Here is a 15770-nt window from a genome sequence, read left to right as displayed (position 1 = left end):
ACACTAAATTCTCTGCCCAGGGGAGGAGAATGCCACCATGTTCTGAACATATAATGTATGAAGAAGCATGAAGATGTCTGTATGTTGCTTAACGCTTATGAGCAGGAGCCTTTCCCGCCTATAAATGCATATATTTAAAAAATTTTAAATTCTAGTTTTTGACAAACTTCTTGAATTACCCTCCTAATATCCATATTCATGTACCATATGTATATTTAGATGAACATAAATAGATATGCAGACATACATATAAATCTAACTGCCTGCTGAGAGGTCTGAAAAGTTACTCCAGTACAATGAACACCTCTAGTGCTGAGAACTTGGTTTCTAAATATCATTTCTTTTTAAAGATTTATTTATCTGAAAGTCAGAGTTACACAGGGAGAGGAGAGGGAGAGGGAGAGAGAGAGAGAGAGAGAAAGAGAGAGGTCTCCCATCTGATGGTTCACTCCCCAACTGGCTGCAACAGCCGGAGCTGAGCTGATCCAAAGCCAGGAGCCAGGAGCTTCTTCTGGGTCTCCCACGCGGGTTCAGGGGCCCAAGGACTTGGCCATCTTCTACTGCTTTCTCAGGCCATAACAGAGAGCTGGATCAGAAGTGGAGCAGCGGGTCTCGAACCGGCACCCATGTGGGTTGCCGGCACTTCAGAGAGTGTTAACCCGCTGCGCCACAGTACCAGCCCCTCTAAATACCATTTTTGATGAAAAGCAGTCAGGACTCCTTGAAGAAATGGCTGATTGCAAGGCTGGGGCAGAGAAAGCTCAAGTTGAGCCTGGAGCAACCTTTTATCCCAGATACAAAGAGGTGTTCAAAGAATAATTTGGGCACATCGGTAAGACATAGGAGCCAGTTTAAAGGGGCTCCCACTAGCCAAATATGAGAAAATGTGACCATTAAAATCATTACAGTAATGCACTGACTAAATGAGACTCTAAGAGTTCAAATGATGTAAATAAATGAATAATTAAAAAGGGAAGGAAAAGCTACTTGTTACAGAATGTCAACTAATCCATGTAAAAAGGATGATGAATTTAGAAAGATCACCATTTGGCCCACATATAAATTATTGATTCAAAGATCACCGATGGAAGCTGAAATTAATTGGTAAGTCTGATAAATAACTGGGTGTTTACATAACATTAAAGTATGTCTTCACAAAATACTTATTAACAACAAAGAAAAACAGTGACTTTACAGTGCAGAACCTGGCCTTCTTCCACCCGGCCAAATCAGTGTTGTGCCGGGGCTAACTCATGCAACTCGGTTTCAGTGACGACTGACATTGGCTTGAAACGGTGGGACCTGGCAAATGCTACCGATTAGAGCTCCTCTCCTGCACCCAGCACCAGTTATTCCTGAGTAAGTCCTATCACCAGGCAGTCTGATTTTATGTATCTCCTGAGAGTACACACGACAAGGACATGTTGCTTGTGGCACTCTGCCCCAAAGACACAGCCTCAAGCCAATGGGAAAACTACACTGAAAAACATCCTGCAAAATAACCAGCCTGCAACTGGCAGAACACCAGAGTCAGGAAATACAAAAATTAGGGTGCTGTTTCATAGTAAGAGATGAACGAGAACCACTACTAAGTGCAGTGTATCCAGGGGAGCATGTGTGCCAGATACTGCGTTTTTGTCTTTGTTTGCTTCTGACTACCTTCAAGGTTTTGTTTTGGTTTAAGGCATATGGTTATTTATACTATTTGGAGGACTTTCCTGTAAATCTGAAATTATTTAAAAATTAAGAAAAAAAAAAAAAAACCACCATGAATTCTACCTGGTCTTCTGCCTTGTTCGTGCGGTCTCTATGGCTACAGTCTGAGGGAGGCAGCGTGTAGGGACTTCTCCAAAACGACACAGGCCTTAAGGCTGCCAGGTCAGAATGGAAGCGGAGGCAGCATCCACCACTGAAAAGCCTCAGGAGCCAAGCAACCCTCAGGGCTCCCAGGCACATGCAGGTGGCTCAGCACCTGCCTGCCGTGACCTCAGATTGACCGAGTGTCCGACGCCATCCTGTCCTTTTCCACGGAATGTGCATGAGGCCAGAAGGGCTCCTCCCCCAGGTGACCCCAGGGTGGCTCCCAACTGTGGTGTGCACTCCTAATGGACAAGAATCTTGGCCTCACAAGGCCATTTCATGCCCCTAACCCCACCAAATCCAGGGTTGTGGCACTGTCCCTTCTCTCTCTTGATTTTGGATCCAGAAGCCAATACCAAAGACTCAGAGCCAGAGAGAGAAATGCGAACTCCTGTGTAGGCAGACTTTCAATGCCTTTGTCTTTTCTAAATGTTGCCTTCAAAAGTCTAAAGTTTGTGGCCCTGGTGCCACCATCAGGAAGTTCCTGGCAGGGGCAAATAAAACTTTTGACCAACACCAGCTGGCCACTCCCTCTAAGGGGTGTGTTTCTCTTCTTTCCCATTATCAGTTAGTTGGAAATTGCACAGAGATGCATCCTGGCCTTGTAGCATCTGTTCTGGTCTACAGGGATGAGAACCTCTGGAGATGGACAGCAGGTGGTGGAATACGCAGCAGGTACTGTGCTTCTGCCACATTTCCTCTGAAGTCTCATTCATAGGGAGATTCTGGGGTGAAGACAGGGAGTTGCAGGATCACTCTGAGGTGATAAACCTGTTGTGATTGTAGTTGCTCCTGCAAGTTTCTTCATTCATCCTGCGTAGGTAAGGAAGATTATCTTCGTTGGCTGGCATAGCACCTGGCACACGGTAGGTGTGTAGTATATAAAGTCCCGCCCAATTCTGCTGGATTGGCGTGAACCCCACAAATCTAGAGGTATTTCTGCCTGTGATTACTCTACCATCGCTCTTTAAAGTGATACCTTGTGGAAAAGTTGTGTTTTTGTTTGTGGAAGAAGTCCTGGGGTTCCCAACTATCTCAGTTTTGAAAGGAGAATAACAGAAGTATGTTATGTATTATATTCCATTCCGCATTTAATAGAATCTCATCATCAATTCCTCTGTCTCTATCGTTCTCCTTACACCTCTCCCTGAAAATGAAGGGATTCTGTAGTGAAAAGCATGAAGGAAAGAAAATACTGTTTATTTCAATTGTGCAGACAGGCCTGTTAAGCAAGTGAAGATTAAAGAACACGTAACAGCTGACTGGGAAAGCATGAACGGTTTCTTTTTAATGATTCACAGCAACCATACTGCTGTCCTATTGTTACTAGAGAGAAAAATGTCTTCAGAGAACCAGTGGCCAGCTGTTGAGGATGAAGCACAGTTATCCCGACTGATCAGGAAATCTAGAGACTCCCCCTTTGTCCCTGTAGGTGAGTACAAGCCTTGACTGGCCACGGTAACCTCTTACGCAGGATCTTGCAGGATTGAAATGTTTCAAGTCTCTGGATTACTCAGGTAATTGCAGTTAACTGCTGCTAAGCATGAGTTCAGCTTTAGAATAGTTTCTAGCACATGGTAAAAATCCCCAATAAACATTAGCTGCCAGCATCGGAAGCATCAGTCTTTGTTCTATTTTATCCATTTCCCTGGAAGTGTATCTAAAATTGTTAGTTCCAGTCAATCAAGTGGAGCCGACGGAAGTGCCCGTGATGACTCGGGATTATGAGCGGCAGCCTCTGCCCTCTCAGTAACTCCAACCTTTAAGTTCTGAGTCTGCTGTGTATAGATGTCTCTTTCCTCCGTTACCATCAGAAAACTGCTGCTAATGTTCTGTGGCATCAGAAGCTACACACCCAACCTTAGAGAAGTGTGAGTTCAGAGAAAAGCTCTGAGTGAAAGCTTGGACTACCTGGACACTTGAGAGGAGAACCTGGTGGTGCTCTGTGGCCCTTTTGGCTGGCCTCATGGTGTGTTCCAGATGTGGAGGCAGCTGGTTAAGTAAATTCTGGGTGGAAGAAGCGGTATCAGAATTAGATCTGGAGTCTTAGCCTCCTTATCCTCTCTCCACACATACTTGCTATGTTGACATTCTCGACAAGAACTTCTGTGGTCCGAAAAGTTTAAGCACCGATACTATGTGCAAAATCTGCGCTTCTTCTTCTGTGGACAGAGAGCTGCCCTGAGCACTCTGCAGTTCTGTACCCTGCAGCCACGCCTCTTCCCTGTGTTCATTTTGTCTGTAAACTTAAAATAATTTACTTCCATCATATTTATGTAACTTTGTGAATATATTAATTCCCAAAAAAACCCTAAAATAAGTCATGTTTAAATGACTTGTGACTCTGTCACTGTGACCCTTAATGTGCATTTCCTAAGTGTTGTTATCCACATGTCATCAAGAACCAATTCTATTTTATAATAATACTCTGTGCTTAGGAGTTTCACTTAATTTGGTTGAGACTTATAATAGCAATCGTAGGAAATAGTGGTTTATTTCTTCTCCTTAGCATTTTAACTACAAAAAAAAATTTACAAAAACTTGATGCTACCTGAACAGATCCCTGTAATGCACAGGTTATTCACTGTGCCTGATGTATATTAAATTATTTTTCCAGAGACAATTAGGGTGATCAAAGTAGAAAGATGAAAGTGTTTCCAGCTCAATTCAGTTACATGAAAACTACAAAGACACTGTATGGAAAACAGTACATTTTCTGACTTTAATCTCTTAAGGAAACAAAACAAATTCAATAACAGAACCTTGATTTGGTCAAGGGAAGAGAGCCAAGTTTTTGATGGAGAAAAAATAATTATAAAATTTGGACATGCATCATGGAATAGTTTTGTTTAACTGTTATAACAGTATCAATAAGCTATCCTCCTGCCAGATGCAATGTCCTGAACAGGTAATTTTCTACACATTTTATCTTAAGTAATTTCCATCATTATAACTATTTACACTGTTTAAAACTGTTTCAACATAACTGTTAAATTCGGTGCACTCATTGTATAGATTCAACATCTGTGCTGACATTATTTGGTTTTGCTTGTTTTACTTAAAATTTAATATATCATTCCCGTTATTCTTCTTTTATAGTTAAGGAAGTTTTTCCTCTGTTGGGCCATTTGGGTTTTTTGTTATTGTAGTTGTTTTTTGTTATTGTAGTTGCAGGAAGCATGTTTAGTATAATATAATTTATTGTGTATTTCCTGAGTTCTTCCAGAAAGATTTTGTTGAACACATAAGAATCTTCAGGATTCTAATGTTTCACATCATGATCATCATATTTTTATTTGTGTTCTGCTTCTTTCACATGTTCATGAATCATTTTTATTTCAGCTATTCCTAATCATCCTATAAAATACATATATATGCTATTTTTACTCTGAATCTTATTTCCACTTATTAAATGGATCCTGAAATAAATATATCTTCACTCATCTAAAGGCAACATACAGCAACACCATTAATCAAAGCTTGCTATACCATATAAAAATCAAGTGCCTAAAAAAAAAAAAAATCAAGTGCCTTTCTATATACTGAAAACAAACATATGGAAACAAATTAAAAACATAATACTCTTTACAATTACTCCTCAGAAAATAAAATGCTTAGGTAAAAATATGTTAAAATATGGGGTGAGGGGCCCTTCCGATGGTGTTGTGGTGCAATTAAGCAATCACCTGCAACACCAGCATCCCACAGGGCTGCCAGTTCCAATCCTGGCTGCTCTACTTCTGATCCAGCTCTCTGCTAATGCACCTGGGAAAGTAGCAGAAGAAGACCCAAGTGGTTAGGCCCCTGCACCCACATGAGAGACTCAGATGAAGTTCCAGGCTCCTGGTTTCAGCCTGGCCCAGCTCTGGCTGTTGAAGCCATTTGAGGAGTGATGGAAGATCTAACTTTCTGTCTTCCCCTCTCTCTCTGGAACTCTGCCTTTCAAATAAATAAATAAATAAATCTTTGAAAATATATAGGAGGGTAGCATTTGGTGCAGCTTGGGATTTGTGCTTGGAACTCCCATTCTGGAGTGTCTGGTTCAAGTCCTGGCTATTGTGCTTCTGACCCAGCTTGCTAATATGCATTCTGGGAGACAGGGAGTGATAGCTCAAGTACCTGTGCCTCTGCCACACATGTGAGAGACCTGGGAAGTCCCAGACTCTTGGCTTCAGCCTGCCCTTACCCAGGCTATTGTGGGCCTTTGGAGGGTAAACCACTACACAGAAGATCTGTCTTTAAATAAAATGAAAATAATTTTTAAAGCAAATATGCTGTTTCAAAATGCTAATGAGATCAATTAATGAATACCTAAAAAAATACCCAAATAAGTGGAAAGACTGCTGTGGTCATGGGATTTGAAGGCTCAATATGTTGTAAACATTTTGATTCTCCTCAAATTGATCTGTGGGTTTACTGCAATTCCTATCAAAATCCCAGCAAGGTTTTTTTGGTAGATAAAGATAAGCTTTTCCTACAATTTACAAGGAAAGACATAAGTCCTATAATAGCTAAAACAATCTTTTGTTTTTTTCTTAAAAGGATAAAGTGGAAGGAATCACTCTGCTTATTATAATCATATAACTATAGCAAATCAATGTGATATTTATAGACAATAGATCAACTGTATATAATAGAAAACACAAACACACAGACACACACAAACCAGATCTACGCCAGTATTACACAAAAGGACTGTTTTCTTACTTAGAAATGTAGCTTTGTGTCATATACATCTTGGGCATATATATATTTATACCTTTTAAGCTCTCATTAAAGTTTATTGTCTTACCGTCTACAGAACTAGATTTACCTTATTTAAGGTCAGGGAGAAAAGAGTAAAGCCAAACACTGAAAAGCTACCCGTGCTGTGATGTCGGGTTGATCCTCTTGCTGCTAAATAACTTGCCCCAGATAACAGCCTTTGTAGTATGCACAATTTACAATCATGCCTTAGGGAAATTACACATGACTAGACCATTTTCTTTTCTATACTACATGGTTCAGTTTTTCTGGGAAAAGTCAAGACTGTAAATATTGAATCCAAAAACGTTAAGGGTCCATTTTAAAATCTGTCAGATCAAATCCTGCTTGGTTCTTTATAATGCTTTATTTGGTAGAAGTTGAGGATCCCTAATCCAAAAACCAAAAGCCAAAATGATCCAACATCCAAAATGTTTTGAGTGCCAATATGACACCACACTGGCCTCATGTGACATTTTACAAAGTGTAAGTGCACTAAAACTATTACATAAAATAATCTGCCAGCCTCATGTATAAGGTACACATGAAACGCAAGTGAATTTGTTTTTAGACTTGGGTTCTATATACAAGATATCTCTATTTATATGCTGATATTCAAAAAAAGAACCTAAAATCTGGAACACTTCTGGTCCCAAGCGTTTTGAACAAAGGATACTCAACCTTTATCTTGCCTACTTATCTTCCAGGAAGTTATCCCATAGAGAGGTCTCCTGATTAATTCTCTAAGCTCTTGGGAATTCTTGCCTGCTACATATTTAACTCATACATATTTTTAAAATTCACAGGTATAGCAGGCTTTTTGAGTGTGGTATCCTACGGTCTTTACAAGTTAAAGTACAGAAGAAATCAGAAAATGTCCATCCATCTGATTCACATGAGAGTTGCTGCCCAAGGATTTGTTGTGGGAGCTGTGACTATAGGTAACCAGCTTAATTGGTATCTTACCTTTAGCTGTCATTTTTAAAAATGTATTATTATTTTACCTATTCTGTTCATTCACAGAAGACACTGGTTCAAGATGTTACAATGAGGAAGGGGTGAAAAAGATGGAATTTCATTTGGTTAAGGATACGACCTTGTTATAAGCTTGAATTCTTAGGATTTTCAGCTGACAAAACCACCAGCAGAGATAATGGGTTGTTAGTATCTATAGTGAAATAAGCATGGAAACTCGCAGTTTCTACTCCACATAACTCAGCTAAGACAGTAGTCATATTTCCCAGCCTACCTGAACAGAGATATACTTACTAAAATAGCTTAACAGGGAAGAAGGCATTTTTTTAAAGATTTATTTAGTTATGTATTTGAATACAGAGAGAAATCTTCATCTGCTGGTTCACTCCCCAAATAGCCACAACAGCCAGGGCTAGGCCATGAGCTAGGGATTCCAAATGGGTATCCTGCATGGGGGGCAGGGACTTAAGTCATCAACCACTGCTTCCCAGGCTCATTAGCAGGAAGCTGAACCTGAAGCAGAGCAGCCAGCCAGGCTCTGAATCGGCACTCTGATATGGAACGCAGGCATCCCAAGCAGTGGCTTAACTCACTGCACCACAACACTTCCCCAAGAAGACATTTTTAAGTCTAGAGATCTCAAGAACTTTCTCTTTTTATCCCAAGTTTCACTGGTAGGATAATTTTTTAAAATTAATTCACAAAACTAAGCAAGACTTACACAATCAAATCCAAAGAACATGCATAAAATTACCTTGGTTAATTCCAATTATAACAAAGATAAGTCTGTTAAGATACCTAACTAGATGCTCTAACAAGATGTATGTTTGGACACAGTGGTCAACAGCCCCTACCTGATCTGCTTGACCACTGCTTCCTTGCCATGTGTTCAATAAATTTAGTTCTGCTCACTCAAAAAAAAATTATATTTGGGGACCTAATTATCTAAAGTTTCTTAAATCAACTCTAATGAGAACACATTCTTTGCTTCCATTCATCCTGTGTAGAGTGGCCTCAGCCCAAGAGTAGGCAAGGGATTCTGGAATGATGACGGGCATGTGTCTGTATCAGTTAAATACTACCAGCTGACCCTTATGCCCTCTGGATCCCAATGGCCCCTCTGTGTTCTGGGAGCCCACAGTCACACTCACTTCCGGCTCACAGTGCATGCTCCTCAGAGAAATCTTCAGAGATGACAGAGTCACTTCACAAGTAGATTACTTGTAACCTTGCTGAAGGGAGTAGAGGATAAGCAGGATAAATTCACTCGAACATTCCCATTTCCCTAATCCTATGGATGCCTACTTTGATGGGAGTTTCTCAACCTTAGCACTACTAATGTTTTGAGCTGGGTGATTCTTGGGTGAGGAGGGCTCTCCCGTGCACTGCACCATGTTTAGCAGCATCTCTGGCTTCCACACACCAGATGGCATAACAATCCCCTCCCACGCATCCCTCTACCTTTAAAAAGGTCTCCAGACAATACCAGGTCTCCCTGAGAAACAAAACTGCGCCTGGTTGAGACCACAGATCTCTCGAAGAAGTTCTGGTGGAGATTACCTTTTGGTTCAAGTTACAGTCATGCTCAGACAGGGACGGAAGGACTGCTTCCACTGGCAAAAGAACTTCAGGAAAATACAGGAAACCAAGGTCCCATTTCATTGAAATCTGCCCATGTGTCCCCATCCTAATTTTTAGGGTCCAAATCCTTCCAAAGCAATATCCTAATTTTAATATCCGAAACTTCATGAGGTTAGGAATTAGATAACTACATGTGGTCTTCAAAAATATCACCTTCATGGTTATAGGAGTTAAAAGTTTCTATCTGGCAAGACATAAATATGTCAGGTTCCTCATGAGATCTTGAGCTAGGAATTAAACACCTGAACTTGGCATTTTTCCCTGGCTCTCCAGCACTTTAGCATTAGATCATCTAATTATACCCTTACTGCTGCCAAATGTAATGATGGCAGTAAATATTTTGCTTTCTACCAGCACTTGATGAGTTATTCACTGCTGATAAATTAACAAAGTGTTCTGCTACTACATGCCATGGTCTGCCAGCACCCTCTTCATCACTGAAAAGAAATGCCATTAATGCCTGTGAATCTAATCAAGCCGGAGAGTCAAATCCAGGTAACTCTGAACCTGGAATTATTTAGAAAAGCTATTCTTATAGATCTGCTCCCCTGGAAATACTTCTAAAACCAAATTTTATTGTCAACCAATGTTCAATCAGGAAAGGAACCCAGGGGGGCCGGAATCATGGTGTAGTGGATAAAGCCGCCACCTGCAACACCAGCATCTGATACATGTGCCAGTTTGAGTCCTTGCTGTTCCACTTCTAATCCAGCTCGCTGCTAATGCACCGGGGAAAGCAGCACAGGACGGCCCAAGAGCTTGGGCCCCTGCACCCATGTGAGAGACCCAGAAGAAGCTCCTGGCTTCAGTTTGGCCCAGCTCTGGCCATTGCAGCCATTTGGGGAGTGAACCAGCGCATGGAAGACCGACCTCTCTGTCTCTCCCTCTCTCTCTAATTCGGCCCTTCAAATAAATAAAAAGCAATCTTGAAAATGAAAACGACCAGTGGTGATATATATAAACGGATTTATTATAGAGACATGAGCTTAAACAATTTGGAAGCTGGCCAACAGTGCGCATGAAGCCGTTGCTTCAGCAAGTCGACAGATGGGAAGGGCAGATACGCTGGTATCTGTAAGTCTGAGCTGGAACCCAGGAAGACAGTTGGGAACTTGGTGCCCCAGAGACCAGGAGAATCCAGTGTCCTATATCACAGAGCCAAGCCACACCTGGACCAGGAGCCAGTGAAGTTGAAGAAGATCTAGAGAGAGCCCAAGGAGCTGTGGGACTGGCTGCTGCCAAACAATGGCAAGTTAATTCACCGGGTCAACCACAGTATCTACCAGCCAGAACAGCATCCAGTGCCTGTACCGAGCCTTCAACCTTCCAAGAGTAAAAAGATATGGCAGCTACCACTTCAACTTTTATTTTCATAAAATCATTTGTGTTTTCACTTTATAAACGCTTAGCTCCCAGAAACTTCTACATGAATGACTTATTTCTTAATGATTTATTTATTTATTTGAAAGGCAGAGTTATATATAGAGAGAGTCAGATCTTTCATCCACGTGTTCACTCCCCCAAATGGCTGTAATGTCTGGGGCTAATCCAGGCCAAAGTCAGAGCCTCAAACTCCACCTGGGTTTCCCACGTGTACAGAAGGGGCCCAAGGACTTGGGGCATCTTCCAGTTTTCCCAGGTACATTAGCAGGGAGCTGGATGCAAAGCAGCCAGGACTCAGCTGGTGTTCGCTTGGGATGCTAGCATCACAGGCAGTGGCTTAACCTGCTGTCCCACAACACTGGCCCCACCATGTCACCTCCCAAAGCTCACGCAAAGTCACTCTTACGAGCCAAGCTAACCCAGAGCTAGGCAGGGAAGGGAATTCCTAGAACAGTTACAGCTGACATGACACTGAACCAATCCTGACTGTGAGATGAAGTGAGCCGGGGAAAGGTTTATACAGTGTGTGTGTGTGCGTGTGAGATAGTCAGGATGGCAGCTGGAAAGACACCTACATTATAAAAAGGTCAGGGTCAGGCAATTTAAAACTGTTGTTTATGGTAAATACCCAAGTGATCAAGGAAGAAAACCATGATTGTAACTCAAAACAGTGGTTCCCTGTGGAGAAGGGAGGGGCTGTGTTCAGAAAAGGAACACTGGGGAACTTATAAGTTGCCTGCACTATTCTACTTTCTGACCGTAATAATTTCAGGTGCTCAGTCTACGGCTGTGTGTTATTTGTCATTTGTTTTGGTGCTATTCTCAAAGGAAAAAAAAATGCTAAAGGAAGAAAGGAAATATCCAGAATTGATTTGCAAAGGAGAAAATTCAGATAGAACAATTAGACTATGAATCGGATCTGAATTAAGGCAGAGTCAGTGGAGCCAGAGAGGAGATGACTGGGGACGTGGCAACCAAGTGACTGGGAAAAGGAGGCAGAGGAATCCAAGATGACTCCCTGGTTTCCGGTATGTGACACCAGACGGAAGGTTTTGCCTTTCACTAATAGAGAGAGCAAAAGAGAAGGAGCAGGTTTAGGAGGACAAAACGGCAAAGACGCCTAATGAGTGCTGATGAGCCGCTGGCCACTCCACCTGCTTTATACGTCATTACCTCACCTAAGGAACCACTGTGATACCACCTGGAGCTGCTGGCCTCGGATCCCACAGGTTTAGGAGCATGATCCAACACAAAACTGCCCTTACCTCAGATGCCAGTTGCAACTGTATTTGCATAAAATCAGGTATAATCCAAGAGGCTTGTGAATAACACAAAAACTCCTAATCCTTGGGAAATTTCAAGCATTTTAGAAGTACTGTACCAGGAACCCAAGATAAAGGACCAAATTCTTTGTTATACAATAACCCAAGAAACCCACTTGTTGAGGAAGGTATGGTTATCCCAGTTTACACACGAGGAAACCAAGGCTTAGAAAGAAGTTACTGTTCACGATTCCATGGACAATCTACTCCAAAGACAAAGAACTTTTAATTTTATATGATACACACTGAGACCCTTACAGCAGATGTCTCCAAATTATTATCCTAGATAATGTACTAGGAGATCCTTAGGATGTGGGAATAAACCCTGTCTTAAAAAAAGAAAAGCTTTATTATTAGAGACTAACCATAGTATAGTTTTGACTACAAATAAATAAATAACATTTTGACAGGCATGTGCAACATTTTAATTACACACTGTTTAAATGTTTGGAGACCATCTATCTACCCGTGGGAAATAGAAATCTCACATGTAGAATAACAGATACAGGGGTTTCACACTCCCAAGAGGGCTTTAACTTAGATCTAGTTTGCTGAACGGTGAAGCAAATGGTACAAATGAGGTTGAAAAAGAGATCACTGCAGAGAACATCAGTGTTTAGAAGACAGCAAACAGTAAGAACTGCCTTTGACTAATAAGGCAAAGGACAGGGAAATCAGTCCTAGAGGTCTCCCTGAATCGGAAAAAGTTATTTTCATAGATACCACAATACTCAAATTAAAAAAAAAAAAAAAAATCTGGCTAGGATTCTAGGCATCACTTCTATTTACAGCACCATTTCCTGATGTAGCCATCTGCCCCCATTTGCTATCATGCTGAGGTATGAGCACAACGTGTGAGACTTTATCCTTGTACTCTTATGAAGACTGTACCCAGCAGTATCAGAAAGAAGCCTGAGGAGAGTGAGGGATTTATGGTGGATCATCCATGAGGTAACACACAGGGCTACTGAGACGAGGCAAGGAGGAAGCAGGAGGTATGAGTCACGGTTTAAATCTCCTTAACTTGCTTCTGGGTGTCAACATTTACTGACACCCCTGAAACTCATGGGAGCTGTGCCTTTCTTCGTCAGTTTGTCTCCTCTGGCTACCTCCTGTTCATCAGGGCCCTAGGACCTTTTGGAAGCCAAATACATCACAGGCCTAAGCTCACAGCTAATTCTCCCACCAGACTGCAAATTCCTAGAAGCAGAGATTCAATCCTTTCACCTTTGTTTTCCTGCAGGTACTGTACACAAGGAGACAGGCAATAAATTTTCACTAAATTGAAGCTACCACTATTTTTACTGCAATATTGAGTCAAGTGTGCCCACTTTACTAACAGTTCACAAATATTTTAAAATTCAAATTTCTGGACAGCACAGTAACATCATAAATTCATATTGAATCTTTTTTTTTTTAAAGATTTATTTGAAAGAGCTACAGAGAGAGAGGGAGAGACAGATAGAGGTCTTCCATCTGCTAGTTCTCACTCCCAGGAGGGCCACAACAGCCAGGCCAAAGCAGGAGCCAGGAGCTTTATCTGGGTCTCCCACATGGGTGCAGGGGCCCAAACTTTTGAGCTATCTTCCACTGCTTTTCCCAGGCCATTAGCAGAGAGCTCGATCGGAAATGAAGCAGCCAGGACTTGAAGTGGTGCCTGTACAGAATTCCAACATTGCGGGCAGCAACTTTACCCACTATGCCACAATGCCCACCCTAGACTGACACTAATCTTAAGGCCTCTTTGGGTTTGTTTGTTCATTTGTTTGTTTCCAGAGTCCCTTGTATGATCCAAGCCACGAGTTAATAAGAGGGAAAGCTTTTGTTGTTTTTATATTGTGGACTAGTTTCCAAAAAATACAAAATTCAGCATTTATTTTCTACAGAGCTCTACTGACACACATCTTTGTTTCTAGGTGTTCTCTATTCTATGTATAAGGACTACATTAAACCGCGATTCTTCAGTGCCTCCAAAAAGTGAAGCAATATGCTAGAAGCAAGGACAAGAGGCTTCTGCAAACTTAATCATGAAGAATGAATTTTCAATATGGAACAAATTATACTGAAGAAGCAACAGAATTCTCATAGCCTTTCTATATTCACAATTTTTTTTGGGGGGGGGGGGGGACAGGCAGAGTGGACAGTGAGAGAGAGAGACAGAGAGAAAGGTCTTCCTTTGCCGTTGGTTCACCCTCCAATGGCTGCTGCGGCCGGCGTACCACGCTGATCCGAAGCCAGGAGCCATGTGCTTCCCCTGGTCTCCCATGGGGTGCAGGGCCCAAGCACTTGGGCCATCCTCCACTGCACTCCTGGGCCATAGCAGAGAGCTGGCCTGGAAGAGGGGCAACCGGGACAGAATCCAGTGCCCCAGCTGGAACTAGAACCCGGTGTGCAGGTGCTGCAAGGTGGAGGATTAGCCTGTTGAGCCACGTCGCCGGCCCCACAATGTTTTAAGAAGTTGATTTCCAGGGGCCAGCATTGTGGCGTAGCGGGTAAAGCTGCCACCTGCAGTGCCAGCATCCCATATGGGCACCAGTTGGAGTCCCAGCTGCTCCACTTCCAATCCAGCTCTCTGCTATGGTCTGGGAAAGCAGCAGAAGATGGCCCAGGTCCTTGGACCCCTGCACCTGTGTGGGAGACCCGGAAGAAGCTCCTGGCTCCTGGCTTCAGATCAGCCCAGCTACGGCCATTGCAGCCAATTGGGGACTGAACTAGCAGATAGAAGACCTCTCTCTTTCTCTCTCTCTCTCTGTCTCTCTCTCTCTCTGCCTCTCCTCTGTGTAACTCTTTCAAATAAATAAATAAATCTTAAAAAAAAAGTTGATTTCCAAATCAACAATTATAGTCAACTCAGAAATACCCTTTTGGTATGTCTCAGATCCTAGAACATGATTTTCTGACATAAACTGTTTTTTATTTCTGGCAGTGGCAGACAGTAATCTATATTATACCAAGTTGATATGAAAATTAAGTTTTGTTACCAAAAATGTCTGTAAATCCATGGTAAATGTGATACTCTATGCATCACTTTAACCTCTCCAAATTAGGTGAGGTATTTTAAGATTTTATAAGTCCATTTTAGGATGGGTAATAATTACAACAGAGGAAAATGTCAAGTTATTGAAAGCTGGTTTACCAGTCTGCATCCCAATCTTACAGAAATTTGGCTCTTTTGTCACAAACATGAATGTTTCATGTTTAAATACCTATGTAATCATTTTACACTTCTTCCAAGTAATTCTACAAACACAAAGGTAAATTGCTAACGTATATGTTTTCCTTCAAATGGTAAAAAAAAAAACTTATTCCAGAAGTATGATTGTTAATATATTATAACAGTGTAGAAAAAACAAGGAATGAAGGTAAATATTAAGTATAATTGTCACTTTCAACTTCTCTAGAAATGCACTAAGATTCTAACAAACTAAGTATACTTTCAAATTTTTAAAATATTGACTTATTTTGAAAGTAGAGAGACAAGCAGAAATCTCCCATCCACTGATCACTCCCCAAGTACCCAATGCTGCTAGGGCTAGGCCTGGTGGGAGCCAAGAGCCAGGAACTCCATATGGATCTCCTGTGTATGTGGCAGGAACCCAGACATATGGGCCGTCGTCCTCCCGGATGTGCATCAGCAGGAAGCTGGAACTGGTGGCAGAGCTGGATTCTGAACCTAAGCACTCAGATGTGGGATGTGGGCATCCCGAGGGCTGTGCCAAACGCTCTCCCTCTACACTTTCTTAACATCATAACTGCCTTGACGTGAGTTTATTCCCAAAGACTCTGAGTCTAGGAAAGAAAGCCAGAAACAAGAAAAGCTTTTACTGCAAATGAAACCAAGAACAT

At 41.8% G+C, this 15770-nt stretch overlaps 1 protein-coding gene across 2 annotated transcripts in view; it reads left to right on the top strand.

Moving 5' to 3' along the window:
• Positions 1-14031, top strand: part of TMT1A (thiol methyltransferase 1A) — a 55819-nt gene extending 41788 nt beyond the window's left edge. The window contains exons 2-4 of one of the 2 annotated variants that reach the window (XM_062203670.1): positions 3191-3292; positions 7410-7544; positions 13841-14031. In XM_062203670.1, coding sequence (XP_062059654.1) covers positions 3199-3292; positions 7410-7544; positions 13841-13905 — 294 coding nt within the window. In that variant the 5' untranslated portion in view covers positions 3191-3198 and the 3' untranslated portion in view covers positions 13906-14031. The remainder of the gene's footprint in view (positions 1-3190; positions 3293-7409; positions 7545-13840) is intronic. The other variant, XM_062203671.1, reaches the window with a different exon arrangement.
• The last annotated feature ends 1739 nt before the right edge of the window (positions 14032-15770 follow it).

This window comes from Lepus europaeus, chromosome 10 (assembly GCF_033115175.1).
Source record: "Lepus europaeus isolate LE1 chromosome 10, mLepTim1.pri, whole genome shotgun sequence".
NCBI lineage: Eukaryota > Metazoa > Chordata > Mammalia > Lagomorpha > Leporidae > Lepus > Lepus europaeus.
This window is presented reverse-complemented; position numbering and strand designations above follow the sequence as displayed.